Source organism: Mustela nigripes, chromosome 15, assembly GCF_022355385.1.
Source record: "Mustela nigripes isolate SB6536 chromosome 15, MUSNIG.SB6536, whole genome shotgun sequence".
NCBI lineage: Eukaryota > Metazoa > Chordata > Mammalia > Carnivora > Mustelidae > Mustela > Mustela nigripes.
In genome coordinates this window covers 16,690,550-16,717,261 of record NC_081571.1, presented here as the reverse complement: position 1 = coordinate 16,717,261, position 26,712 = coordinate 16,690,550, and the positions used below count along the sequence as shown (strand labels likewise).

The 26,712-nt window shown below is 31.4% G+C and overlaps 1 protein-coding gene across 3 annotated transcripts in view; it reads right to left on the bottom strand.

The window, feature by feature from the left end:
• NBEA (neurobeachin) overlaps positions 1–26,712 on the bottom strand; it is a 682,324-nt gene that overhangs the window by 430,563 nt on the left and 225,049 nt on the right. For 2 of the 3 annotated variants that reach the window (XM_059377712.1, XM_059377713.1), the window contains exons 25-29: positions 17,974–18,154; positions 15,563–15,693; positions 12,315–12,422; positions 6,294–6,462; positions 4,729–4,824 (exon numbers count right to left, since the gene is read on the bottom strand). In XM_059377712.1, the coding sequence (XP_059233695.1) occupies positions 4,729–4,824; positions 6,294–6,462; positions 12,315–12,422; positions 15,563–15,693; positions 17,974–18,154 (685 nt within the window). The remainder of the gene's footprint in view (positions 1–4,728; positions 4,825–6,293; positions 6,463–12,314; positions 12,423–15,562; positions 15,694–17,973; positions 18,155–26,712) is intronic. The other variant, XM_059377714.1, reaches the window with a different exon arrangement.

The window sequence follows — 26,712 nt, the reverse complement described above, 5'->3', positions numbered from 1 at the left end:
CGTGAAGTAGATCTGGCATAATAGATAAGGATATAAATGAACTTTTTCAAATGGTTGCCCACTTGGTAAACTAGATACCATTTGCCAAATGATACTTCCATTTGACTAGAAAAGTTGCATTTATAATATGCTATATAACATATACAGTACTATATACTAATATATAGGATACTATATGTAATATACTAGAGGAAACATTCATACAAATTCCAGCTTATTTAGAAACCAATCATGCCATACGCCTCTTCTTTTTTTTTTTTTAATTTTTATTTTTTATAAACATATATTTTTATCCCCAGGGGTACAGATTCTTTTAGCGGTACTATATTATTTTAACTATTTTATTTACAGTGTTAATTCTTTTCCCTAATAACAAATTGTTAGATGAAAACCAACATACTTATTTTTAAGTTCACCTAAGTATTAACTTTATTCTTATTAAACCTAAATTGAAATGATTAACAGAAAGCTTCTACAGCTTCTAGATTAAGTTATCAATAAAAGTTTCTTGTCCCTATTTTTAAAAAGTTTGAAAATAAAATACATTTTTTTTAAAGATTTTATTTATTTATTTGACAGACAGAGACCACAAGTAAGCAGAGAGGCAGGCAGAGAGAGAGGAGGAAGCAGGCTCCCCGCCGAGCAGAGAGCCCGATGCGGGGCTCGATCCCAGGACACCGGGACCATGACCCGAGCCGAAGGCAGAGGCTTTAACCCACTGCGCCACCCAGGCGCCCCTAATAAAATACATTTTATGGCTATCATAAAATACATTTTATTTTTAAAAAACTGGTTAGCTTTCTCACTGGCTTACTCATTTACTAACAAATATTTGATATATTAAGTTCTGAGCACCATGCTAGGTCTCAGGGACTAGGCTCTTGAAGTACATATTCAATAAGCAACTAAACAAATACATAAATTGTGTCAGTGCAAAAAAGGAAATGAAGATGTAGTGGTGGAGAACAGGCTGGTCATGTGGAGGAAGCTACTCAGCTACAGAAATCAGGGAAGACCTCTGTGAGGTGGGCGCCTTCAGGGAGACACCTGAAGGATGAAAATGCACCAGTCGTGCAAAAAATAGGGAAGAAAGCAAACTAAAAACCAGAAACAAAATACAAAGATCAAGAGGCAGGACAGTACTTGTAATTATTAAGGAATGGAGAAGTCTATGTGATATTTTTACTCTAAATGCTACCAAAAAATTAAAAAAAAAAAAAGAACCAATATCACTTACATTTTAAAACAAATTTTAGCAAAATTGCAATAAATCAAATAAAGATCAGTAAAAAAAGAGGTAACTACTTTGGAAGCAATTGTATAATCCAGGTAAATTAGAACTAAAGTAGTATGCCACTGTAAGACATTTTAATTTTGTTCTCTAAATTATAAGAAGCCTTTAGAAACTTTTAGAAAGAAACACTGCTTTATTATATTTGTTATATTGTATATTATAAAATATTTATTATAAGAATGTATAATATTAAATATAAAGTATGTTTCATTATTTTATTATATACATTAGTGTTACTTTTTACTGTCATCAGTTACAGACTAAATGACTAAAGAAAAGAAAGCCAAAGAAGAAACTATGGCAATGCTAAAGAGATGAGACTTTGAACTGAGGGACTATCAAAGATTTAAAAAAAAAAAAAAGAGAGAGAGAGGCCCGAGAGCTAGTTAAGAACTTTCCAAAAAGCTCAATAATGAGCTGAAAGGAGAAAGTAAAATGTGAAGGAGTTGAAGAGTATTCCAAATCAGTGCTTCTCAAACTATCTGCGAAAATTCACCTTTTTAAAAATCCATCACTGACTGACATTCTGAAAATGAATTTAAAATAATTTTAAAAATTAAGTACACAAAACAAAAACCCAAATGTTTTTATTTGACTCTCTAGAAAAAATAAATTTCAATTTGATCAGAACAAAGATAACATTGGGAAAAGAAAATAATTATAAAACTGTTCATCATGCTGTTCACTGAAAGTATGTGTATAGGTGACCAATATATACAAATGTTATTATACTTGTGACTTTTTCCCATCACAAATCATAAACAAACAAAGTTTTAAGCAGAAGAGTGATTCTCTAAAATACATTCCTATATAAATGTTTTGTACAAACACTGGGAATATAAATATTTAAGGCGATAATGTGACAGTGAGAGCTTTTTGCTTGTTAACTTATCTAATCCAAGTTGAACTGGCAATAATGCCACTCATGGGAATAACATAGAGCTAAGCTGTTTTTGTTTTATTTTAATATCGTGCAGAGTAGAGGAAATAGTTTCACAGAGGTATGTTCATGGAATGAAAACTCAGAAAGCTCGGAATATTCATTTTAAGCTTTTATCCAAAATGAAAAGAGAAATGCTGTGTCTTCAAAATTTTCCTCAATGCTCATCAATGCCCAATTCCAGTAACTTATCTTGTATTGTTATAATCAAATACAAATTATATTTCAATGAAAGCAATGAATTCCAATTTGGTGAATCTCTTACATATGAATTTTCTTCTGGTGGAAAATTAAACACAAAACATTCTATCAAATACATAAAATGTCAGGAGATAAATTTTCAAGGATGATCAAAATCAAAATCATCCTTACAGATCAAGATAATTTCTTGATAATTATATTAAATAATAATTTTTAAGTAATAAAAAGTCATAAATCACTTCTAAGATTCTAACTTTTTGTCCTTTGAGCTTTTCTGCTACTAAAAAAACATGTTGCAATCATTCCCCATTTATAACTACTGAATTCATTAAAAATATTTTACAGGTCTGACCAAGAACCAGTTCTACTAGTCTTTAAAGAACGAAATCAAACTGGATTCTTACTCAGTAAGAGTAAACACCAAGAGTTGACTCTTGTTCCAATATCATCAACAAGATTTTTTGACTTTCAATACCCATCACACCATAGAACACCGTACCAGTTATTTATAATCATCTTCCACATTACTACACAGGAAAGAAAATAGCAAATTCACCACAACAGTCTTAAAGTAATTCAAAATTTTATTATGCCAGTAAGAACACTGTGCAGTTGAGCTAATGTTGTTTTCACAAGATTTCTTTGATAAAGAAAGAAGTACATTGATATTCTGATACAGGCTCCTTAATCTGGGTAACTATTCTAGAATATTTTCCAGGCACTATAGCTAAGTCTTTGGAACACCACTACATACACGCACACAAAACCCTCCAGATCTTTAATCTAATCTAATTTAATCTAATTCTTCTTAGTTCATAGCTAGATATTTGTAAGCAATAAAGCTGAAAAGAATTTTTCCTTTATTTCATCATGATGTTCAAATGTTGCACATTTATTGAAAAAAAATCTCTGCCTTCAACCAAGATGTAACAGAAAATAGTTCACTGCTTTATGTGTTCTATAAATTGGTCTTCCATATCATTAGCCAATATAGAGAAAACACTGAACTAGGGTATCATCTGGAGTGTAGGGTCCTCTTTAAACTCATTCAAGTTACTGGAGGAATTCCGTTCTTTGTTGCTGTGGGCTAAGTCCCCCCACTTACTTGCTGACTGCCAGCCACGTAGTGCTCTCAAGCTCATACAAGGTGATTTTAGGTCTCTGAACTGCAGTCACCTTCATCTCAGCAACAAAGAACTTACTTCAAGTCAAATCACTTTCACACTCTCAGTCTCTCTGACTTCCTTTTCCATAACCAGTAAGAGAAAACGCTCTGCCTTTATGGTCTTAGGTTATTAGGTCATGGATATGGACAATCAGTTTCTCTTAAAACTTTAAACTTTCTAAACTTAAAACTTAAAACTTTCTAAAGCAACTGTGCCATGTAATACAACATAGTCGCAGGAGTAAGATATTCCCAGGAATCATGCAGGGTGTGTACACGGGAACATCTTGGGTGGGGTGGCACAGGGAGAGCAGAATTCGGCTTACTACAATCCTCTGTTTTGCAGAGAATAATCCTATGTCAACCTTACCCAGAGACATCATATCAGCTATTTTATTTTTTATCTCTATAAACTCCAACTGATTCTTTAAAAAAAAAAAATTCCTTTTTTTTCCCCTCATTACATTCACTATTTCTTTTAAACTGAAAAACATTTTAAACATACTTATAATAGCTGTTTTAATGTTCTTATCTGGCAAGTCTGCCATCTGTCATTTCTGAATCTGTTTCTATTGAAGTAGTTTTTCCCCTTGCTTATATATCACATTTTCCTGATTCTTCTCATGTTTAATAATTTTTTTTTATTGAATGCTTAACATTGAATTTTATGTTGTTTGTTGAAGAACTTTATGTAGTCCTTTAAAGAGAGGTAGAACTTTGCTCTGACAGAAAGTAAAGTAACTTAGAGATCAATTTAATATTTTCAAGGCTTGTTTTTAAGTTTTTTTTTCTTGTGAGTCTACAGCAGCCTTCCTTTCAGGGCTATTTTAGTCCCACTACTAAGGTGTGACTCTTCTGCAATCTCTAGTGAATGCCACCACTGTGAATATTCTTAAAAATATAATTAAATATCCTTAATTTGCAGATGATACTTAAAGAAATGTAAAGAAATACAAATATAAAAACTGTATTTTGCTTTCAAGAGCCAAATGTAAATACAACATATCATATCTCCATGAAACCTGAAGTGAATACTTGTTTATAAACAATTACATTATGGATATTTATTGTAGAACAATTAATGAAATACAAATACCCAAACAGGTCAGGAGATGAGGTCAATATTACCTTTGTAAAATGAGTGGGCAAAGCTCTGCTCAGGAATTAACTTGGCAAGGAATCCATGGTTCAAACTTGGATGAGGGATAGATGGTATGACCACAACTGTAGAGAAAATCATGGAATCAAATTTGAGCCAGCATGTAACAACCTGCAACATGGTCCACTGGAGATCCATGACAACTCTGTATTATTGCAACATGCAAACAGTACTAGCAATAAAGACTGCATCTCTGGGGAAAGGAAAAAGGCTATGTATTAAGAGAAAGGAGAAATCAGACACTTGTTAAGTAGAGTAATTTTGGCAACATACAGGAAGACATACACATACAAAATCAGAACTGGAAGGCTGACTACAGTATTGCTTGTTTTATACATATAAAGCTGATACGAAAGCATTAAAAATGAAGCAAAAGTTGATTAACATAATAGAGTCTTAGTGTTTTAAGTGGTGTTTTAAGACATAAACTGGAATGGTAGGATAATGTTTAATTTGAAGAATAAAGTTAAAAGTATACTATGATGAAGTAACATCATGTTTATGTGTTCAAAGTAAATACTGCATGCAACAATAAAGTATTATAGTTAAAACATAATCCATATTTCCACAAAAGCAAGGTAAAGGAGATATGATATGCTCAGGGAAAACAAGATGCAGAGATTTGACCACTAATTTCTACTCACTTTTTAAAATATCCATTTTACTTATATGTCATATACATTTATTTAGGAAAGACAATTTCAGCTACAAATTTGTCCAGTGGCATATGAAATAACCACTAGGTTACCAAGGATACATTGCAAAAAACCAAGAAACAATCTTGATATAAACACATGGCAGGAAATGCAACTGATAGAAGGCACCCTGTGATATTAAAATACTAGCTACCAGAAAATATATTTATTATTTTCAAGCAGAGTAGGCAAAGCTGATAATGCAAGAACTCCCACAACATGAACACCTTCTCTAAATAAGAGAGATAATATGATCCAAGATGGTTCATTGTTGTCTTTAAGTCTTTAGTTTTATTTAAAGGAACTTTGGCATAAAGTTTAGAATGTATGTTGGCTTATTATGAATCTCTGACAGAATATTTAGATATTTAAATAACTATAAAGAGCAAAAAGAAATACAGAGAAAGAGAGAGAGAGAGAGAGAATAAGCCAGCAAGAAAGTAGCTATCTTTAAACTTGGCGGTAATAATTTATATTTTGGCTTATTCTTGGTCTTGAACTACTGTATAAGAATCTCCTACTTTCATGTTCATAATAGTTAAAAAGTAGTATATTTAAAATGTATCAGTTATTTGCATCTTAAATAGTAAATGACTTGTATTAATATATGGAAAACACTAAAACCCAAACAGCACTGATAAAATGAGAATATAGCAAATATCGTAGAAATTCACACATTTTTGTGGAATTAAAGAGTATTAAATTGGCATTTACATACAACCTACTTATAAATACTTAAGGTGATCATCAGTAGGACTAGTTTAAAACTGGGTGTAAAAATAAAACGAAAAGGAGATGAATGATGATAAAAATTCAAATAACTAAGAAAAAAATAGTACCTGTACTTGTTGGCGAATTTATTTCTTGTCTGATGTTTCTACCTTGTTGGCTTCCAGTTCTTGCAGTCTCTCGCTGGGGTTCTAATATGTCACGGTACTTGGAAACCATCAGAACCGAAATGAAGTAAACAACAGCTAGAGCTAAGAACTGTGCCTGCTTGCTATCATCCTGTGTAAAATAAAAAGGCAGTTCTGACATTCAAATTTTTAAAGTTATCAGTGTACAAGAAACTACTATTTCATTTTCTTTATGGAGGCAAAACATGACATTTAACTTTTACTAAAACTTTTAAGTATACATTGTTATTTAATTAGTATCTTATAGGTATAAATATAAAATTCCAGAAATATATCATGAGTCACAGATTGAAATTTAATTTCAAAAAATGAGAACCTTAAAATTTTGCTGAATAGGCCACAAAATTTTATTCTTTGTTCTTGTCACCATCACTGTCTGTTACGTCCATAACAATAAAGTAGGTATTTTTATAAAATATACAGAAAGCAGAAGGCTGAAAGAATAATATCTGGATAAAAATCAATAGTTCCAAATGTTATAATTTTAAAAATGAATAGAATAAAATTATAATTGAGATATATATACAATTCTATCATATTACTACCTTAAAATACTGTACAAGTACAAAATAGGGGAAACAATGGGGGAACAGAAAACATAAACTTTATACAAGCTCAACAGGAGCTGGAAGTGTGATATGGCAGCTTAAGAAATGCTAATCCAACTTCTGACTACTTAAATAGATAAAAATAAGTGACAGGCCCACACTGGGAAAATGACCTCTAAAACACTGCCAATATTTGAGACTTTGAACTTCAAAAGCTCATGACAAAATGGGAGTTTTTCCAGTGCAACAAATTGGTAAAATGTATGAAAACAACTGGTGAAGTTAGGATACAGAGAGAATAGTTTCAAAAAAGCAGAATGCAGGGGCACCTGGGTGCTCAGCTGGTTGAATGTCTGACTCTTAATTTCAGCTCAGTCATGGTCTCAGGGTCTTGGACTCCACCCTCACAGGGGAGTCTACCTGAGATTCTCTTTGGCCCTCTTCCTTTGCCCCCACCCACACCCCTTCTCTTTCTTTTTCTAATAAATCTTAAAAAAAAAAAAAAGAAAGAAAGAAAAGCAGACTGCAGTCTAGTAGAAAAAATAACTCTCTAAGTAAACTTTGTAAACTATAAAGAGTTGTATGCAACCTTGAAAGCCTAGATAACTATATCATAAGGGAAAAATTGATAAAGAAGCAAACATAACCTCTAATACTACTTTGAAACTAGCCTGGATCGAAGGCATCAAATGTAAATGGTTATAATACCCTTTTTCTAAGCTAGGTAAAGGTAGATCCTTCAAACCAGAACTGCAAGTCATTACTGTGTCCCCCAGATAACAGATAAAAAATAGAATGATATGAATATGGAAAGCAAATATGCATTAAAGTGTAGCAACTCCATTAAAGGCACTTTATATTTTTACTTCATTTAGTAAAATGCAAACAAGATTCAGAATGTATGTGCCTTTTGTCTTTTGTCAGAAAAGAAAGCAAACAAGAAATATATAGTAATAATTTAATACTGTGAAATGGTATTAGTACAGAAAAATACCAAAACAGATTAAATTTGTTCTAAAATATTATAAATTTAGTATTTCATATTCTGAGGGTGACAGCTTTCCTATAGTTTCTTATAAAGTGTTTGAAATGCATACTCTGTTCACTATAATGCTGATGGGATAAATATACAGAGAAGGGACAAAATAAAATACTTAAATTATTTATTATAAAGGAAAATGAGGTGCAATCCTATCGACAAAGATACTGACCAGGAATAAATTCAAACACAGCTCAAACTGTGATAGACTGTGATATTCTACAACATTTACATTTCTACCACTGGAAACTCAATGCGAGGCAATTAAAAAGCATGTGTGGAATGAATGCATGTTAACTACAAAGCTGCCGAGTTGCAAACAACAGATATTGTGAAGTGTCCTAGCCAAGCTAAAATCTCCCATATGTATGACATGAAAACAGCTGACTTTTCTTTTCAAATCCAGATCTGCAAACCAATTGTGCTGCTTATTCCCAGCTCTTTCTTTAAAAATGAAGTACAACATCTGGAGAACTAAATTTTTATACAAATTAATTGCTTGCCTATATATTTTATTATTATGAAGACATAAACTCTTATGTTTCTCCCATCTGCTAAAGAAATGGGTCCCTCCACTATTCAATCTTGAATCAATAATATAATTAACTCTTAAATCCTTTAAAAATTTTAAAGCTTCGGGCTCCTGGGTGGCTCAGTGGATTAAAGCCTCTTTTTTTCTTTTTTAAGATTTTATTTATTTATTTGACAGAAATCACAAGCAGGCAGAGAGGCAGGCAGAGAGAGAGAGGGAGAAGCAGGCTTCCCGCTGAGCAGAGAGCCTGATGTGGGGCTCGATCCCAGGACCCTGGGACCATGACCTGAGCCAAAGCCAGAGGCTTTAACCCACTGAGCCACCCAGGAGCTCCAATAAATAAAATCTTTACAAAAAATTTTTTTTAAACTTCAACTAGGATGTTAAAAACTTTTTTTTTCAAATTTTAAGGGTTAAAATTATTTCAGTTTATATAATTTTGTATTTAAGGGACCACAAGTATAGAAGAATAATGTATTTGCTTTCAAATTTTAGTTTACTGGGGAAACACTGAAAACAATGTTGATTTTTATTTTATTTTATTTAACAATGATGATAAGTCTAATTTTATTTCTTACACATAACAAATTTTGCCATGTAAAGCTTTGGCCTAGATTTAAACAGTTCATGTGAGTTTAAGTCAGCAAATGTCTTCAAAACAGAAAATAAACAAAAGCAAGATATATAGTCATTTATTACATATTATAGGCATGTATATAAAATGTACACATATTTTTCCTTAAAAACCTAATTTTTGATCTCATTTGTTTGTAAAATCAAGGCAATTAAAAATGACTGATGATTCACAAAATTTTCAAAGCCAAGTAGAATTCTTAGCATGATATCTGCAATTGACTCTAAAATATATCAACTGTCAAAAGCCAACAGGTGATGGGAGGAGCGCACTCATTGTGCACTCTACTAGGTGCTGTAGAGAAGTGTTGGATCACTATATTGTACACCTGAAACTAATATTAAACTAAGAATCTAAACAAAAACTTAATAAATAAATAAATAATAAATAAACAAAAGTGAAAAAGGTATTTCAGAATCTATGAAATATGGTGGTAAAAAAAAGAATACTTTGGAAAGGTCTACCTTAAAGTTCTCACCACCTCATACTACCTGGGTGATCTTAACATTTCTGAGTCTTAAGTTTCTCTTAACTCTTAAATGGAAGCTTATGATAATACATGTTAATTGTCTAAAACACATTATAAACTCAAGGAACACAAGTTATATTACCTTAATGGTATTTGGAAGGTACCTCTGGGAACACTTAATTCCCATCCTTCAGGAAGAAAGCTAGGCACCATTGCTGAGTTATCCAACATATTTAACATCCAGAAGTCTTAGAAAATATTATCATAATCTACCATAATAACCAATGCAGAATTCACTAACAATTTAAACATAATGTTACACTTAACATAAACCCTTCTATGTTAGATCTGAGTGTGCCTCTTGGAGATGAGGATATGCTCCATGTTTTAATCATTCTTCATTTGAAAAACATTCTTTCTACAGCATATTGTTTCAGGGTGAATAGTTATAATTTCTAAATGATAGACCTGTTAGTGATTTTTTTTTCCAAGTCTGGATTAGAGTCCAGATTGTTGTAAGACTCTCACATCATGATTTTTATACTGTCATGCATTTTATTTCCATTTTTAAAAAGTTACTTTATTATTTATTAATTACAAAAGAAATATGGGTTTACAACAGAACTTTTGAAAACACAAAAAAGTAAAAAGACTAAGATACCAAATAAAAATTGTTTACCTGGAGATAATCATTAGTAGCACTTGGTATACTTTTTCTAGTCTTTTTTTTTTTTTTAAGATTTCATTCATTCATGACAGAGAAGAGAGGGAGAGAGGGAACACAAGCAGAGAGATGCTGCAGAGGGAGAAGCAGGATCTCTGCAGAACAGGGAGCCTGATATGGGACTCAATCCCAGGACACTGGGATCCTGACCTGAGCTGAAGGCAGATGCTTAACAACTGAGCCACTCAGGCGCCCCTCTAGTCTTCTATTTTTAAAGGCACACATGTACATGTACATACACTCAACATAAAAATGTAGTATTTGTGTAATATAAGTAACTTTTGTGTACTGATGCTTTCCCTTAAAATATATCATGACCATTTCTCTATGCCACAAAATTTCCCTCGCAAATACTGTTTTATGGCTGCATAGTGTCCCACACAATGAATAGACTATGATCTACTAAGCTGAAACTCTGTGAGATATTTGCAACATTGCCAACCTTTCTGTAGGCATCTTTGATGAGCACATGAAGTCAAATTACTTCTGGGTAGAACCAAAAGGTCATAGGACATCTCACAGGGTGTCAATATTTGTAAGAGTTTTAACACATAATGCTAACTAACTATTTAGAAAGTTTATCCAATTTAAACATCTACCAGTGCTATATAACAGAACATGTTTCAATGCACCCTTGCAATGCTGGGTATTATTATTTAAAATTTTTTATTTATCTAATACTAAAAATATCTCACTTATTTTAATTTGCATTCCTTTGACTATTAGTAATCCTGACTTCATCATTTATTTGTTACCTTATCTTTTATAGTTTATGCCCACTATCTAATTTTCTGTTGGTATGTTTATAATTTTTCTAGTAATTTATAAGAACAGATACATATTAAAGAGAGTGAAAATTTTTTGTTGCATCTACTTACCATGCAGTATTATGCTGTGTGACTTACATATGCTTTAGCTACTTCCTAAAGTACAAAGTACTCATCCAATTTATTGTTAAATATAAATTTAAAATACAGACTTTCTTACTCTTGATCTCAGGTTCATGAATTCAAGCCCCATATTGGACATGGAACATACTTAAAATAATTAAATAAACTTTCTTCTGTTTCATAAATCATCAATTAAAATAAGAAAAACAGAATGCAAAGTAGCTGGAAAATAATAACTATGTTAAGGAGTAATGTCAATATTGAATCTGCTGCGAAATACTATATACATCTCTACATGATTTGTGAAAAGTCCAATCTTATCTTCACTTGAATAAGTGATCATATAGCTGGGTGTTCCAAGAAACTATTTCCATAAGTTATCTTTTCCTTAAGCTTTACAAATCTACTTTTGTAACTCAAATTCTCATAAATACCTATTATTTTTAAAATGTAGATCTTCTTTCAAAAGTAAATTGCTGCCCCTCAAAAAAGTAATTGCCTTTCACCTTAGTAAATTATTCCCTTTCATCCATACTACAAGGCACATTGATAATAACAAAATAGTACCTAGAAATGGAGCAAGGAATACAAAAGAAAAAATGTAGGTGATTCAACACAAAGTGAATCATAATTTTTCAAGGTTATCCCTAGTCTTAGTATACACAGAACTAAATCAAAATTTCACATCATCTAAAAAAAATGAGATCTATCAATGAGCTTTCAGAGAAAGCAAAAACTCAATCATTCTATAATCAGAAGTATGTTCTAAACCTCTAATTCCTGACATTAGGACATTTAGTTGTAATTTCAGCTTTCTTTTTTTTTTTTTAAAGATTTTATTTATTTATTTGAGAGATAGAAATCACAAGTAGGCAGAGAGGCAGGAAGAGAGAGAGGAGGAAGCAGGCTCCCTGCTGAGCAGAGAGCCTGTTGCGAGGCCCGATCCTAGGACCCTGCGTTCATGACCTGAGCTGAAGGCAGAGGTTTTAACCCACTGAGCCACCCAGGCTCCCCTGTAATTTCAGCTTTCTTATAAAATTTAAATTATTTTACACAAATGACAGTGGAAGATTTTTTTCCCTGGGAAATCAAGCAGGTATAACTTACCACATCCCGAAAGACGACGGCACGAAGACGATTAATATCAACATCCTGAAGAAGTCTATCAGGATCTTTAATAGGAGAAAGGTTACCTGGAACACTTTCTAATGGGGTCTTAAAAAAGAAAGAGAATTGTTAAAAAGAAAATAGCATAATGCAGAAAGGAGAGTAATTTCTAGTATCTTCAGGTATTTCATGAGCCACGGTCTTTACCTCCCTATCACTGAGTAACATTTATTGACAATAGCATTCTATTACAAGACACTTTTTCTGTTCTCCTCTCTACTCTTGTCACAGTTTCACTTACTTGTAGGGTTCTTGTTTTTCAACACCACAGCTACCACAACAGACTCAGAAAAGTAGACTGAGGTGGAAAAGAGACGGATCTTGGACTTCTGAGAGTTTGAGCTTAAACTCTGCTGTGTAGCCTTGGACTTGTTACTAAAATTTTCTGAGCCTCACTTTTCCAATATCTACTTAATAGATCTCTTTGAGTCACTTGATTCATTTATCCATCATGCCTTTACAACATATGAGATTACTATATTATACTACATGAGATTTTATACATATAAATATGTTATATCTATGAAAAGCTAAAAAAGGCAAACAAAAATCAAGCTTTAATATTAAAGCTGAAAAACATAAAAGGTCATAACCACCAAAAATCCTTTTTAAAGCTGAAGATACAAAAACTGACAAATTTTAAGTAATGTATCACACAGCAAACTGGTCAAAGAGCCAGGCTCCCTGAAATTCAGTCTAGTACTTCATTACTTATACAATATTTTAAGAATTGTTTGGATTAAATTAGGTCATATAGAGTACCAAATACAATTCCTGGAAACAGAGTAACTTGTTACCCTAATAAAAATAAATAAGCTTCCTTTTAAATCTTCTACACACTTCAATTATGATATTTCACTCTTAATAAGATGTTTGATTCCTCTGCAGCACAGGATAGTGAAAAGAACATGGCTAAGTTATTTGGTTTCCATTATAATTCCACAACTTACCAGCCATATGACTTTAGGTGAGATATTAACCTCTCTGGACATCAGCTATATGATTTAAATGATAAGTTAATAATAATATTTATCACAAGATGATTAAAGAAAATAACACATTGTTTACAGCAGAGATGAAAAGAACACATTTTACAGCTTAGATGAAGAAATATATGAATACTTTAACTTATATGTATCATTTTACATTTTAAAAAGTGTTTTTACAACCATAAAATGAATTTAGGGTAAAGCTTATATTATTACTCCTTTTTACAAAGTATAGAAAGTGGGGCCCAATGAAGATGTATGACTCTTACAAGTCTACACGGATTAGTATTACATCAAAATTATCCATGGTTTACTTACTAAAGTCACATAAAAATGCATAAACACAGGGAGATAAAAGAAAACCCTCATTTGCTAGGTCCACTGACTCCCTTTCTTGAAATGTGTTTTCTTACAAAGTCCACTTTTCCTCTAATATTTCTGTATCTATCACTTATTAACCATTTCTTGTTGCCAAGGTTCTTTCTAAAGAGATAGTGACTAGCTCAACTAAATTACCACAAAATTCCTTCATGTTGGACTTTCTCTCCATGTTCTGTAATCAGAAAAATAGTTGGTTTGACAGTGTTGAAAAATTCCCTATTATCTAGTGAATTAGCTACAGATTCCTTTAAGATCAAAGTTCTCAAAAATACTAATTTATTTATTCATTTCATGAGTATATAGACCCAATAGAGGAAAATTAGTATTAATTGAAAGTTCACTGTGTGTCAGGAATTAACTAAGAACTTTAATTACTGTTTTTCATTTAGTTCATATAAACGCCTTGTAAATTAATATTTGCATCCATTTTAAAGACTGGAAAACTGAGGCACAGGAGACTAAGGAATTTGTTTCGGGTCACAAAACTAGTTATGGGGTAGAGCCAGCATAAAAATTCAGACTTCTTTGATTCTAGAGTTAGTGCTCTCTTAACAAAGTACTGCCAGTGCTGTACATACATGCTCTGGAATTCCAAAGATGTGGAAGATATGCACATGCCCTCAAGTAACTTACAATCTACTACGCCTACACATAACATGAGGCATTCTTGCTGAAATGTTCATATTTCATTTTCTAAGCAATGGAGAACCCTTTGGAGACTTGTTAACAATAAAATATGGTCTGATTATTGTAGAAATGTTTTCTGATAGACGTGAAAAAGAGGCTACAATATAGATATATTAAATATGTGGTTGTTCTGTTTGAAAGTTACAGAAGTTTGAAGCCATAGAAATATTTAAATGAATTAAACTTATATTTCATGTCTTCGCTTACTGAGCAGAAAAAACGTTTCTCAGTATCAAACATCTAATTACAAGTGTAGTGTGTGATATGATACACACACAGTTTTATGAAAATATCAAATAGAGGAAACCTTAGATTGGGGTGGTTATAAGGCTATCTGAAAACATTTTCCCAAAAAGTAGCACTTAAGCTGACGCCAAGAGCTGAATGAAATTTAACTGGATGAAAAGTAAGGATGGACCCTTCAAGTAAAGGGAAACTATGAAAAAGTCTGAAGGCAAAAAAAAACCAAAACCCAAAACAAAAAAAAACCTCTGATGAACTAAATAAAGTCTATCATGTGACTAAAATGGCAAAAACAATGGGAAAGGGAATACAAGTTGCAGTTGGAGAAGTAAGCCAGCGTCAGTCATGGAGGACCATAAAAGTCATGTTAAAAAAGTCATGATAAAACTCTGGATGTGATGCAAAGGGTTAATTAAACTTGTGATAAAGAGCTAATTTAAAATGAGAATTACTGGTATATTCCAAAATAGACTATTCACTCATTTCCTGGGCATTCAATATATGTGTTTAATATTATGGGAGTATCCATCACCAAAAACATATCCACTTAAAAAGCATAATCCACATATTGAGCTCTGTGAAAGTACATTTAACTATGAAAAATAGTAATAACTAAGAACTTTCAGAACTATGTACACTGATATCCTTATAAAAAACCCTATGAAGTAGAAATTATTAGTACCTTCATTTAATAAAGAATGCAAGTCTCAGAGAGGTTAAATAATCTTGGTAACACAATTATGAAGAAGAAAAGCCAGCATCGAAGAAGCCTACAGTTGTCCAATTACCAAATGTTTGCTCTTTCATTACAAATACCATGTTACTTTTCTCTCACACTTACACAAATTTTAGAGTACATGATATTGAACATAGAAAATGCTTTATTACCTTTGAAGCTGCTGTGGCGGTCACACTTTGGGGAACTTCCTGAGGTTTACTACTGCCATGGGAAGATTTGCTCCCCCTATCTCTCTGTCTCTGCCGACATTCTAAACAGTTTCTCACAGCAACACAACAAACTATTTAAAAACCAAAAGCATATTATTAATATAAATGCTTGACTCTGACATGTTGAAAAGAGTTGCTAACTTTTTTTCTTTCTTTCCATTTTCTCCATTCATTATTCCTAGATAAAATATTTTTTAAATTATGAAATACAGTAATGAAAAGTACATTTAAAACATGTGTAGTTAAAAAACAAAAACAAAAACAACATACCCATACACTACCAATCAATCGCAGGAACAGAATATTACTGAAGTTCCCACTATATGCCTTCCTTATTCTATCTCCCTCCATCATTTAAAATTCTGAATTTCACAGATAAACAAAAATTTTTTGAAACTTCATATTCACATTTGATAAACTGTTTTGATTGGTAAGACTTCTTTAGTAGCATGACTACTTGGTGACTCTACGGAGCACAGCTCCCTATTTCAGGAAGTGACAGAACACCACCATGCAGTCCATCTCACAAGTTCCAACCCACCTTTCTGCATGATGGGAAAGTCGACAGCCTTGTCAATAAGCATTCCATACATATAAGCTTTTCACTTATTTACTTATTTTAAGAAGTCCTATTCATATAGTAATAAACATTACAAGTTCTGGAATCTGACCACCTGAATTTTACTCTTGGCTCTGACCCTTATGAGCTGTGTGATCTTGGGCCAGCAGCTTAAGCTACGTGTGCCTCAGTTTCCTCATAAGTAAAATGAATATAAACATAGTAACCTCCTTACGGGATTGCTGTGGGGATTTATGGAATTGATATTTTTATAAAGTGCTTAGAACAGTAGACAGCACATATTGATATATTATTGCTTCATTATTATTCACTTATAAAACTTTCCTGTAGATGACAAAAAAGCAAATCAGCTAGGAAATATTGGGATAAAAATGAAATTACTTTGAAATATATTCAGAAATAAAAGCTCAGAATAACCAAATAAATGATAGTTTTAAGATACTGAGGTATTTTAAACATTTCTCTGTTTCAGAGTTCACTGTCCGCTATTGTTAATTATCAAAGGATATGTCCATACTGGCCACAGTAAATTACCCCACACCTACTGGTTGTCAGAGAGATCTCAATGTGATCAGTCTCTCCATTATAGTGAGTATGAAGTGATTCCACTTAACCTGCCCGACTTTAAAAAATGCAAAAGAAAACAAGTAGGTTTCATTCCATCATTCTTAAAGCAAGTTATTATTCCTACCTTGGATCAGAACAATTTATCTGAAACTATACATGTGTAGATTCGTATATAATTTTAAAAGTTATGTTTATTTTTTTATTTATTTATTTTTTTTTTTTTATTAATTTTTTATTGTACCCCTGGGGTTAAAAGTTATGTTTAAAAAGAGTACACATCAGAAATGTCCTTCCTATTTAATGCCTTACTTTCTTGTGTTGTACTCCTGCTCCAAGGCTAGGATAAAAACAATTGCTTTCTGGTCCCTTATAAAGTCTAAGTAGTATACAAAAATTTCTCCTTTAAGAAAGGTAGGCTATATAGGGCACCTGGGTGGCTCAGTGGGTTAAAGCCTCTGCCTTCGGCTCAGGTCATGATCCCAGGGTCCTGGGATCGAGCCCTGCATCGGGCTCTCTGCTCAGCAGGGAGCCTGCTTCCTCCTCTCTCTCTCTGCTTGCCTCTCTGCCTACCTGTGATCTCTGTCTGTCAAATAAATAAATAAAATCTTTAAAAAAAAAAAAAAAAAGAAAGGTAGGCTATAGAAGAATGGATGTAAAGAGATGGATTAAATTTACTAAGAGTTTTCAGTGCTAATTTTTCTTTGTGACACGGGATCGTAAATGAACAGTATAGGTATAGTAATGTTTGTTAGTGTTAACTGCTTACTCTGAGAAACAGTGACACTGGCATAGTCAGCTTTATCCTTTGGCATTCTGTGTATAAAAACTATGTCACTGGTCTTCTGACATATTTGTGGGTCAGGACAACTATCAACTATGGTACACTACATTAGTACCAAAACAGGAGTCCTAAGTGGATTTACATTAAAATCATGTCAATGAAAAAATGTTATAGCACTTTTGATTTTGAAACAATTCAATATATATTTGACTTCATTTCAAATTATAATCCATTAAAGATGATCTATTTCATGAAATCTCCAATGTGATGATGCCACAATATTTTTAAGTTAGTAACTGTCAAGAATTACAAGGTAATCTCTTAATCATTAACTTGTTTCATCAATAATTTACACACCAAAGAACATCAAAAACTAATTGTAGGTAATTATTTAATATGCCCCATTATTCTTAACAAACTTACCTAGCCTCAGGCACTGTCTCATTAAACCTCCAGAAGACATGTTTTTTTCAGCTTCAATCTCACTAAAATTTAGAGAGCTGGCAAATACAAGTACATCAACCATTGCCATCAATCGGCTGAGGAAAGTTACTGCTGTCTCAGCTGACATGCCTTGTGTCACTTCAATATTTTCCAATTCCGTCTTTAAAAAAGTAGAAGAATTAAGTCTTGCTTAAAATTTGGAAATATAATAAATACACATACAAGCTATAGGTAAACAGTAATTCAGCATATCTAGTATATTTTCTAAACAAAATAAATTATAAGCTAATTCTACATATCAAAAGAGCTGGTTGTCAAATTTAACCAGTTTACCTATGAATTATCCTTGAAAAAAGGAAAAGTTCATTTTTAAGATGAAGGTTAAAATTTAAATGTTATCATTTGTAAAAGCTATATTCCAAACTTAAGGTCATTTCACAAAAACATCTAGGAATAATTATATAGCTTTATTTGTACTACTTTTGTCTTATTTTATTAATAAAGAGATAAAATTGATACTTTGCTAAAATCTTCACTCTCATTTATTAAAAGACATGCTTTAATTTCTCTTTAGTATAAATGCATGATGAGTAATAGTAGAGATATATGGCACTTCCAATCAGCATCAAAATGAGATGACTGTCAAATGAAAATACATAATTTCTTACCCATTTCAGAATAAACTAAGCCACTAGGTATCTCACACATATAATACTAGGGTAAAAATAACCAAGATCATTAAATTCCTCTAAAGATATTAATTTGTGACAATTAAGATACTAGCAACAAGAAGAATCAGTAACAATTTAGTTAGGTACAACTATACTTTCACTAAAGTATTGTTCATGATAAAAGATAATTTCTTGCTTTCAAAGGAAATATTAGAAACTATTTCTGGGGATGTGTAACTTTGTATTTTATAAGCAACAGCAACATTTCTTATTTTAATTTTCATTCTGTATTATACAACATTTTGATTATTTTCATTCATTATAACTAGGCCTCATTTTCTCAATGCCACAAGGAGCAGAGAAAATTAAGAAGTGCTTTATAAATAAAAAATACTACTGCTTAAATTTTCTGAAAATCGGCACACTAGCCATATTGATTAATCTTATTTCTTCACCCACTGATAAATTCAACTATAAGGTAAGCATATATTATAGGTATCGATTCCTATTTAATGTTCCATTTTGATATTGTTTATGCCCATCATTCTATCTAAACATATTACTGGCTCCCATTAAAATGGAAATGTCAGCAGAAAACACTGACTGAAAAACAACAACAAAACACTTCTTAAAACACTTCTTGAGCACAAGATGGGTAATAAAAATGATAGGTGACTACTGCAAGCACTATATAATAACTAAACTCAATTTTAAATGGAGTATAAAATGAAACAACCTTTCTTCCTTCTATTTAACAGCAAATAGTGTTAAAACCATTCTCTCTAAAATGAGCTTGAAAACAGACAAAAACCTGTTTTCAACTGTTGATTTATAATATGCCGATTCAGTATCTATGGTCTAACGAAGTAATTCGTTACTTGGATTTCTTAACTACAGATTCCTTATTTCCTAGCACCTCATTGATATACAGCATTATTTCATAGCACAAATTAAAAATCTGTGATGACAACACAATAGTTTATATTAAAAAGCAAAAAAAAAAAAATACACAAGAACTCTTTTAAATCTCAGTTAATAAAAGTGTCTCATAATGGACTGGAAGATCTGGCCATTGCTTAGGTGTATCAAATATTCTCAACAATTTTTCAAAAATACTAGAATTCTAGAATATCTGTAGATGTATTCTCAAAGAAATTAATTGTTTTGAATTACTCAAATTATAAGATTTATTAGTTATCACTTTATTAGTTAACAGACTTATTTTCATGTCTTTTGTGGTCTACTAGGTCTAACCTTCAAAATATGCTTTCATTTTTAAAATGACTGAATTATAGCAGAAATTACTAACAAAATTATTAATCAGCCATGTAAATAGCCAAACTGTTATTTTTGACTAAACAAAATAAAATTTTAAAATAAAAAGCATTCTTAACACAAAAACCAAAAAGGGAGTTCTTAATTAATTTCATATAAAAGTAATTTATATTTTTATGAAGTATTATATAAACATTATAACATATATTTAACAATAAAGATCACTCACATAAGATTATTATTAAATCTTAAAATAATATACATCCCATCCAATTTCCTTTCATTGGAATCAATTAACATCTGGCTGTATGTATGACTGAAATTTGTTTTCATTATATTACAATAGTTTAGCCTAAAGGTTATTGTGAATAAGATGATAATTCATCAATGCATTGAGAGAAAAATCTTTTTAATGAATATTTAAAATATACCAAAGATATGTCTATAGATGGTATGGAAACTCAAAATATAACCAAGTCAAAAATTTTATAAATAAGCAAAAATAAAACTTAAAACTGAAAACCTGAAAATTACTTAAGTAATAATACTAACCTTAGAACCCTGGACATGCATTAGACAAAACAGACAACAGATCAAAAAAGTACAAGAAAAGGAAATTATTAAAATTAAATGAAAATACAATGTAAAATTGAAACACAAAATAATATATTTAAAATTTTTATTTAATTATTTTATTAGAAGCCAAGTTCTTAGAAGAGGTATTCCTTTTATAAATTACATATGATTAAGATTAAATATCAAATATTTAGACTAATGTTTATTTTTTTCATTAGGGTAACTCTGCCCAAATAGTATATATATACATACATACATACATATATATGTATGTGTGTATATATTTCATACACTAGAAATTATGCATATTCTACTTTATAAAATAAATATATATTCCTAGCAGATGCCTAAGGAAACATTTTAATAAAAAATTGGTAAGATTTCTCTGTAAAAGCCCTAGCTCAGTACTGGTTTGAGCAGAAATGACTTAAGGAAATAAACTCTTTATACCAAACTTCCAGAATTTTCATTTAGGAATCACGTTATGATTTGTTTTCTAAAATATCTGGAATCAAAGAATAAAATAAAATACTGTAGTGATTATAACTTAAAAAACATTTTTCTTTGCTAGAATAGAACTTACTGATACACTAATCAGGCTTGCATGTGAACTAAGCTAATTACATAGATTTACACTAAATTTCAGAGTCTCAACTAAGAATTATGTTTAATATATTCAGAAGTTTGGCTAGAATTAAATTTCACAATAAAAGTCATCAATTTTCCTACTCTGATTTTTGACAACAAATATAAGTGAGTGTAAATTTCCAAAAAAAAAAAAAAAAACCACACCATTTTCTTGGTACACTGTATAGGAAAATACATAAAAGCCTCCTCAGAATACTACAGTATGTTCAGTAGTATGAGACAAAGGAAAAATTAATTTTTCCAAGTCCATTAACTCCACATTCTGATAATGGTAAGGAAATATAAACTAAAATTAAGACTTTATCATCATTTTTGACAGAAAATATTGCTCTTCTTTCATGATTATGAAACTATGAGGAAAGCCAGACATATCAGTCACTGCTATTTTTCTTAACAGACAAATGAAACCATACCTGACCCTGAATTAAATTCTAAACAAACTGTTTTGGATGGTTGACCAAAATGATCAACTTAAAATCACAAAGTGATTATGCAATTTGTAGCTGGATCCATGTTCTTTGCCTCTCTTCATTTTTTTTTTTCTACAACTCCTGCTTTCACTAAAGACCAACTTATATAATATATAGAGAATAAAAGAAAGGGTTCAACTGACTAGTCATAGAAACACTAACTCTAAAAAATCAACAACAACAAAAATAATTCCTCTTTCCAAAACCAAAGATTGATCTAACTGAATACTAAGTTTAAATTTTTTCCCTGGGTACTAAAGTTAAAAACATTGTTCTAATTTATAGAAATTATTTTGTAATTTATTTTCTATGCCACATAAGACTTTAAATAGTCCAGGCAAAGCTAAAATTCCAAAAAGTCCTGCCTCTTCAATGAATATTAAGTTAAAGGTATTCACTAATATTGCATGTGTATACATTTTTCCTTAAAGTGTCCACTGAAATGTTACTTACAATAATCTAAACTTTTCCTTTTTTTTAGTTTATTTATTTATTTTTTAAATAATTTTTAAAATATTTTAATAAACATATAATGTATTATTAGCCCCAAGGTTACAGGTCTGTGAATTGCCAGGTTTACACACTTTACAGCACTCACCATAGCACATACCCTCCCCAATATCCATAATCCCACCACCCTCTCCTAACCCCTCCTCCCCTCAGCAACCCTCAGTTTGTTTTGTGAGATTAAGAGTCTCTTATGATTTGTCTCCCTCCTGATCCCACCTTCTTTCATTTATTCTTTTCCTACCACAAACCGCCCACGTTGCATCTCCACTTCCTCGTATCAGGGAGAACATATGATAGTTGTCTACGAATCTAAACTTTTCTTGCATGACAATACTACAACAGCAATACACAAATGTTACTCCTAATGGGAATTAGTATATTCATATGAGATCTCAGAGCAGAAAACAGACCACCACTATGCCAATCCCACTGGGATTGCAGACAAAAAGACTGTACCATGTAAATCTTTGCCATCAAAATAAATCACCCATTATAAATAAATTTGCCTCAAATATCCTATTTTAGAATTCTGAATATGGCAGATTATTTTATAAATGGGAAAATTACTCTATCATGACACAGTTCTGAATAAACAGTTTCAAAAAGAACTAAATGAAGGAAACATCAAGAGCCTCTTCTCCATCTAATGAGCTTTAAACAGATTACTTATCCTAATTTTCACAAACTCCCTGTTAAATAAGCATAATTAATACCTTTTCATAATGAAGAAATTGTGAGGTCCTATCTAGTAAGTGGTAGAACCCAGATTAAAATACAGATTTATATTGTGCCCAAATCCATATACTTTAATATTGAATCCTAACTCCAAAAAGATTATGTCTGAATCTGACTGGTGATGGGAAACATGTTTGTTTTGATGAAAATGAGATTTCCATACTTATCTGTGATCTATTACTTATACTGAGAAATGGGAAGGACATATTCCTAAGTCGAGCTTTGCATCATAATTTTTTTCAACAGAGAACTATAAAGAAAACCTAGCATTACCCTGTTTATGTGAACTGCTTATGACGTATGTGGGGGAAAAATTGTGTATTTTGGGGGGGATCCATTTCTGTGTTTTTGTTCTGTTCCATCAACTAAGCCTCTCTAAGATACCACAGAGTCATGGTTACTGTGTGTAATATATAATGATTCTTTCAAAAGTGTTTTAAGTATCCCTTGTGAACTTTTTTAAAAATAGTTTTTATAACTACAAAAAGTTTTGGTAGGATTTTGAGAGAAACTGTGATACATCTAAGTATCAACTTGGGAGCAAGTGTTACCTTTATTATGTTGAGTCTCCAACCCATAAACATGGTATAGTCTCCATTTATTTAGACCATTTTTGATTGCTTTTACCCATTTTTTACAGTTTTTGGAATACAAATATCAAATATTTATTGTTATATTTACAACTAAATTGAGCGATTACATATGGTACCATATTTTAAATTCCTCTGTACACATATTCATTGCTAGTAGAAATAAATACAACTAATGCTGTTGTTCACCTTGGTAAAATGGAGAAAGATGACTACCTAGCATTCTACTTACCCTCTCAAAATTAATACAATTTCAACACTAGACATGTCAAATGCTACAAAAAATTAGCATGGCTGAATGTGAAAAGTTACATTATCTTCTAATAGAACATAATGACCACAATGTTCAATGAAATTGTTCTAAAATTAAAATTCTAAATTTCTAAATTTCTAAAATTCTAAAAATTCAAGTTCTTGTTTAATAGGAAATAATGAGTTTATCTTAAGCCCTAACTACTGAATTTTCAATGGTCAGTAAATAATAGCTTTCCCACTAAAACATTATACTATGATATTTGCATTTTATCTGAGGATTATGCTCTACGTCAGAGGTCAGTAAACTATGACCCAGAAGTCACCCTACCCCACTGCCTGTTTTTATAAATAAAGCTTTATTGAGACAAATCCACACATTCTGTTATATAACTGTCTATGGTTGTTTTTGCAAAAAAGCAGAGTTGAGTAGTTGAGACAGATACTATTACAGCCCACATAACTGAAAATAGTTATCATCTGACACATACAGAAAAAGTTTGCCAGTCACAGCCATCCATCATTATTCATATTTATTCATTAAATACACCTCTGCATTATTCATAATGCATAAATATTTTTAAAACTACACAAACCTAAACAAAATCATGAGATCACTCAAACATCAGTATCAAATGTTTCTAGGATCGAAATTCTAATAGCATCTACATTACAGTGTTTCCTTTTGCTAACCTGTATGCTTCCTTTTTCACGTTTGGATTTTTACAGGTTAAATCTAAACCAAACGTTCTTTAAATATTCAGTTATAATTTTCTTCTTTATTTGATCTCATCTTTCCCAACTTTCTCCCTCTACTACATTACAATTTTTAGCACAAATATTACACAATTAAGTAAAGAAAAACAATGCTCAGCAATCAGCACTAGTCATGGTTCTACTAGTATGAAATAGGACAAAACGTCTGGGTGTTTCTTTTAAGGAAGCAACTTATTCAAAGAACACAACCAGCTCTTGTATAACCAGGCATAGGTACAACCAGTTAATGAACCAAAATGACAGAAATACAGAGATAGAAATGAAAAAAAATTTCTACACCTGAATTCCTAAATCTGTTAAGAATATTCTAGGCAAGGGTTCCTAGGTGGCTCAGTCAGTTAAATGTCCGCCATAAGCTCAGGTCATGATCCCAGGTTGCCGGGATTGAGCCCCATGGAGGGCTCCCTGCTCAGTGGAGAGCCTGTTTCTCCCTCTCCCCCCACCCCACCTCATGCTCTCCCTTGCTCTTGAGTAAATAAATAAAATCTTTTTAAAAAAGGAATATTCTAAGCAACAAGTAGTTTCAAACTGTAAAATACAGTGGTCTAAACTGTAAAGGTAATAATTTTCAAAGTCAAACCTCAAAATGTCAGTATCTTTATTATATATTCATTACAAAATAAAAAATAAGTAAATTTGTGCAGTGAAATAGTATGTAAATCATAACATTTATGAACAATTTATTTTGGTAATTTCCTATTATCTCTATCTTGATGGAGATCTTTTAGCTTAAAAAATTGGAAGATTATTTGTAATATGAATATTTTAAGCCTATACAAATTTTAATACTACTAATTTTATATAGGAGTCATTTTCAGTTCTGCACTAAATTTTAAAACAATATTGTAAAATTATTTCAATTCAACCTTTTAAAATTTCTTGATAACAAATAATTATATAGAAAATATTAAAAATTTTTATACGATGAAGAAAAATGTCAGGAGAAAAAAATTGATTTTTTTCAGTTTTTAATGTGTAGAAGGGAAAAAGACCCTCCCCTGTTTTAATGTTAGAATGCATTTTGACAACAACTCTCGATTTACCTGAATTGGGGATAAATCACCAGGAGAAATCAGAGACTGAAGAGAAGGCAAGGTAGGTACATTAATCTCACAGGATATCTACATTCTTCACATACCATCAACTATTTTTCTTCCAGGCTCATTTCCTTGCTTAGCTGCTAATTTCATTAAGGCCCTAATAATGATGATCCTTTTGCTGCTCTCCCTCTTGATCTAGACTTTGTCAACTTTTTGAATAAATTCATGGGTGAAATGAAAGTGTATGTGCCTGTGAGGAGGGAAAGATGTTGGGCATGCAATCTTTTGTTGCCAATCTTTAAATTTCAGTGATACTTCGGGGATGATGGCATTGAAAAAACTATAGAGAGAAAAGGAATCATGTAAGATAAGCTGGTTAATAATGTAATAAAACTAGACATTAATTTGGAAACATTGCTGCGCCAAGTAAAAGATATCTTAACAAAAGGGCCAGTTTCTTTGGAGAGAGTACTTTTTGGGCTCATGGATTAGTTTCCAGTATAGTGGCAGGATCACAATCAATACGCTAAACAGAGTTCTGCATTCTTTCCTATCTGAGCAAGGAGTATGGAGTCTTTTTTTAATATATATATAAATCAGAAATTTTTTTGAACTACAACTAAAATATAAAGTTAACATTTACCTACTATATTTTAAACATATATAATTAATGTTAAATGCCTTTCAAACTTATTAAAATATTTCCATGTTTTATCTAGAAAGACAGCTATACTTTTTAAATAAACGATGAACTAGATAAAGTCAGATGTAAATATTATTACAGTCCATATGTCCATAAAAAGTTGAGTTTTTTGAGATTATGAAATTGTTCAGATAGCATAAAAATGGTATGTTATTTACATTTTTTTCTGAGATGCCTAAGTTTTAAATAAGAATTCATTAATTTGGCTCCCTTTTGGAAGCCATTTGCTAGCTTCAAGATTAAATCTCAGAGAATTAGAATGTAAAGTTCCACATATAGTTTAAAATACTACTAAGTTTAGAAATAATATTTCAATTCACATGAGGTTTTGCATATCTCATGACTTTTTCTAAATTTAGATTTATGACTCTACTTACACAATAACCATGTGCTTGTATTTCGAATTTCAAGAGTAACAGAATAAAAATTTTAAGTTCACCATAATACGTATTTGAAGAAATAGGCAATATA